Genomic DNA, 3,112 nt, shown 5'->3' with positions numbered 1-3,112 from the left:
CTTAGTGTCTGTATTGCTTTCTTTAGAGTTCAGAGTTCATGCACCAGCATCAGACTCAGATAGGGGGCGTGGCCTAAAGTCTGGAGGTGGAGCTTGTATGTGATTCAGATGATAAAAAGGAAAGTTCACAAACTAACTGTGTTGCCAAGACAAATAAAAACTTTTGAGGAGACTGGCACAGTGCTAAACTGGTGGCTATATGCTTCCATTGCTTATTAGCTAAATTAGCTTTGTAGCTCCAGTGCAAAACTAAAGATGCAGACTTTAGACAAGAGAAACTCACGTTTCTACTACACTTTCAGTCAACGTTATTCCACAGCGTTGTTGAATTCTGCACTCTGATTGGTCAGAAGATGTTGATTAATTTTCTATAACAGCAGCTTTGACAGTAGCGCAGGTTTATATTAATGCACTCGTTCTAATACGTTATCGTTTCTATAGTAACAGCTCCTTCACAGGGACTCGTACTGCGGACGCTCCACTGATAGTAAATGAATTAAAACATTATTTAACATTTATGGAAGGAGTCTCCAGTGTCAGCGCTTTGTAACAGTCTGTAACGTTAAGTTTTCCAACATCTTCAGGACAGAGGAGTTTACACTTCTTTGCGGTTTCTCGCTAACATGCGGAACAAGCTGCGATTTCTTTTAATCTTATTAACTTTGAGAGAGAATAAAGAGAGACTGGTGAGGGAACGAGTGTTTATAGCTGCTATAACGTAAGCAACAACAGGAACTAACTCATTTCAGACATGTAGCTAGAAAATGGATAAAAAGTATGATGTGTTGTTTAATAAATAAATTTGGAATTGTTGGTGAATTGCAGTGGTCTAGGAGGAATAAAACATTCGGGGATGTGCTATTATAGGAAAATAATCAACTTCTAGGTGGTAATGCCGCGTTACTGTATTATTTACATCTCAAACATTATCTAAAACTGAGGTTGTGGTGAAGTTAATAAAGACAAGCCTTTGAAGTTGTGGCCTGCACAGGTCTAAACAATCTGTAGAGAGACTTTAGAGGACAGAACTAGCAAGATTTATATTTATTTATATATTAAAATCATGTTTCTACAATATTAATCGATAAACAAAGCACACAGAGTGACAGATAGTAGTGTTTAATGTGTTAGCTGCGGTTATTAATGTTTGCTAATATGGCTAGTTTCTGATTTCTTAAGTTTGTTTCATGAGCAAACCGTTTGCTAGCGGCTACTCCTTACTGCGCATGCGCTGTGTGAAACAAAAGGCGGGCCGGCGCACGCAGATGGCGTAATGCGTGGACGGTGAAAAGTGCGCATGCGCAGGAAAACAGGCCTAAACCGCAGCGGCTAACTCTGAAGAGAAAACAGAGTTGAAAAGACGAATTTAGAGTTTAATATTTTAACGAGGAAACCTTTAAAGGTTTATATATATATTTTAAAAAGACAGATAAATACAGAATGGCATCGGGAACGCCGTAAGTATATTTCAACGTTTATTTTTTAAATATTTTTTTGTAGACACAGCTGTTGTATGTGTTTCAAACCGGCTAGTTCAGTTAGCTTAGCATCCGCTCTTCTGCTAATTAGCTAGCTAGCTAGTCACACCGAGCTAATCTTTATTAATCTCTTAAAAAACTTTACTGCAAAGTTGATGTTTATTTGCGTTGTTGATCAAACTGATAGTAAATTAGCTTGTGCTAGCGGAGGGGATCTCAAACATGTGGTTAGCTAGATGAAAAGAAAAAGAAGTTAGCCGTTGCTAAGTTACAGATAAAATGGAGGGTCTGAAAGCAGTCTCTTTGAGTTCTAGAGGCTCGCTGATACTAACCTCCTATAATAAAGAGCTGTGGGGCTGAACAGGCCAAAGTGCTGCTGAGATTAACACTGCGGCCTACTAGCCCCACACACACACACACACACACACACACACACACACACACACAGTAATAGAACTCTAACATCTAACATCATCTCCACTTTCCCCTTCAGATGCCTGAACAGTCGCTGGGATCAACCCAAGCCCAAAGCAGACCTGCTGCAGGGGATTATGGGAAATGTGTCCGCCAACAAGACAGCTGTGGTGACCCCGGGTTCAGCTGTTACCCCTGGGGCAGGTTCTCCAGCCCCTGATGCCCCACCGGACGCCCCGGCGCAGGGAGGAGTGGAGATGGCGGCTGCGATGGCGGCTAAACTGAACGCCATGTTAATGGCTAAAGGAAAACTCAAACCACTGCAGCCTTTACCTAGTAAGGTACTGATCTCCCTCACACACACACACACACCTGTTTAATGTGTGTAAAGCGTTACCATGACAGGTGTGTACAGTAAGCACACAGGTAAACTGAGATTTCCTCAATTCTATGCAAATTAGGTTCGAGTTTATAAACGACAAATTCAGATCCAAATGCTCGCCTCGACTGATTCCTCCGACTGATCCAACGGCGCGACTGTGTTTATTTTCAGTTCCTCACAAACTTAACCCGTGGTTTCATCTTATCATGTCGTATATTAAATACGTGTGTAGAGAATAAGGTTGCACAATATATCAAAATTACTGAAATATCGTGATATTCGTATCACTTGCGATATCGGAGTGATTTTAATATTTCTAAATGTTGGGAAAAGTCAGAGTTTTAGAGCGACGCAGACAGAAGAGAACGCTTTCTGTTCCTCAGAAGAACATGAAATATGTATGATGTCATTTTCAGTTTTTAAACATATAAATATATATATATATATATATAATTAAAGTTGATCTTACACACGTATAGCATTAGCATATCGCCTATCGCATCTTTGTTCATGATTGTTCAGAGACGTTAGAAAGAAAAATAAAGCTTGGAAGGAAGTAGCGGAGATGGTTGTGCATCTGCTAAGAGTACGTAGCTACGTAGCTAGTCCAGTTAGTCCAGATTCGCTTTGCTAGTCTAATCTGAGAACGAAGCAGAAGCAGAGCAAATCTCACAGCTGATTACAGCGTTATTTAATTTACGTTTAAATACTCAGCTGTAGAAGATGTAGGTCTATAGCTGCTGCTGTTTCTTAGTTGAATTGATTGTGTGTTCAAGGTTCTTTGTCACATACGTATTACATACATGTGATGTGTTAATGTAGTGAAGTGTGTGTGCGT

The 3,112-nt window shown here is 40.1% G+C and overlaps 1 protein-coding gene across 2 annotated transcripts in view; it reads left to right on the top strand.

The window, feature by feature from the left end:
* Positions 1-1,269: 1,269 nt before the first annotated feature.
* khdc4 (KH domain containing 4, pre-mRNA splicing factor) overlaps positions 1,270-3,112 on the top strand; it is a 12,483-nt gene continuing 10,640 nt past the window's right edge. For both annotated transcript variants that reach the window (XM_034305317.2, XM_053234667.1), the window contains exons 1-2: positions 1,270-1,457; positions 1,972-2,233. In XM_034305317.2, coding sequence (XP_034161208.2) covers positions 1,441-1,457; positions 1,972-2,233 — 279 coding nt within the window. In that variant the 5' untranslated portion in view covers positions 1,270-1,440. The remainder of the gene's footprint in view (positions 1,458-1,971; positions 2,234-3,112) is intronic.

Source organism: Pangasianodon hypophthalmus, chromosome 6, assembly GCF_027358585.1.
Source record: "Pangasianodon hypophthalmus isolate fPanHyp1 chromosome 6, fPanHyp1.pri, whole genome shotgun sequence".
Lineage (NCBI taxonomy): Eukaryota > Metazoa > Chordata > Actinopteri > Siluriformes > Pangasiidae > Pangasianodon > Pangasianodon hypophthalmus.
Note: the sequence above shows the minus strand (reverse complement) of the source record. Positions and strands in the feature narration are given on the sequence as shown.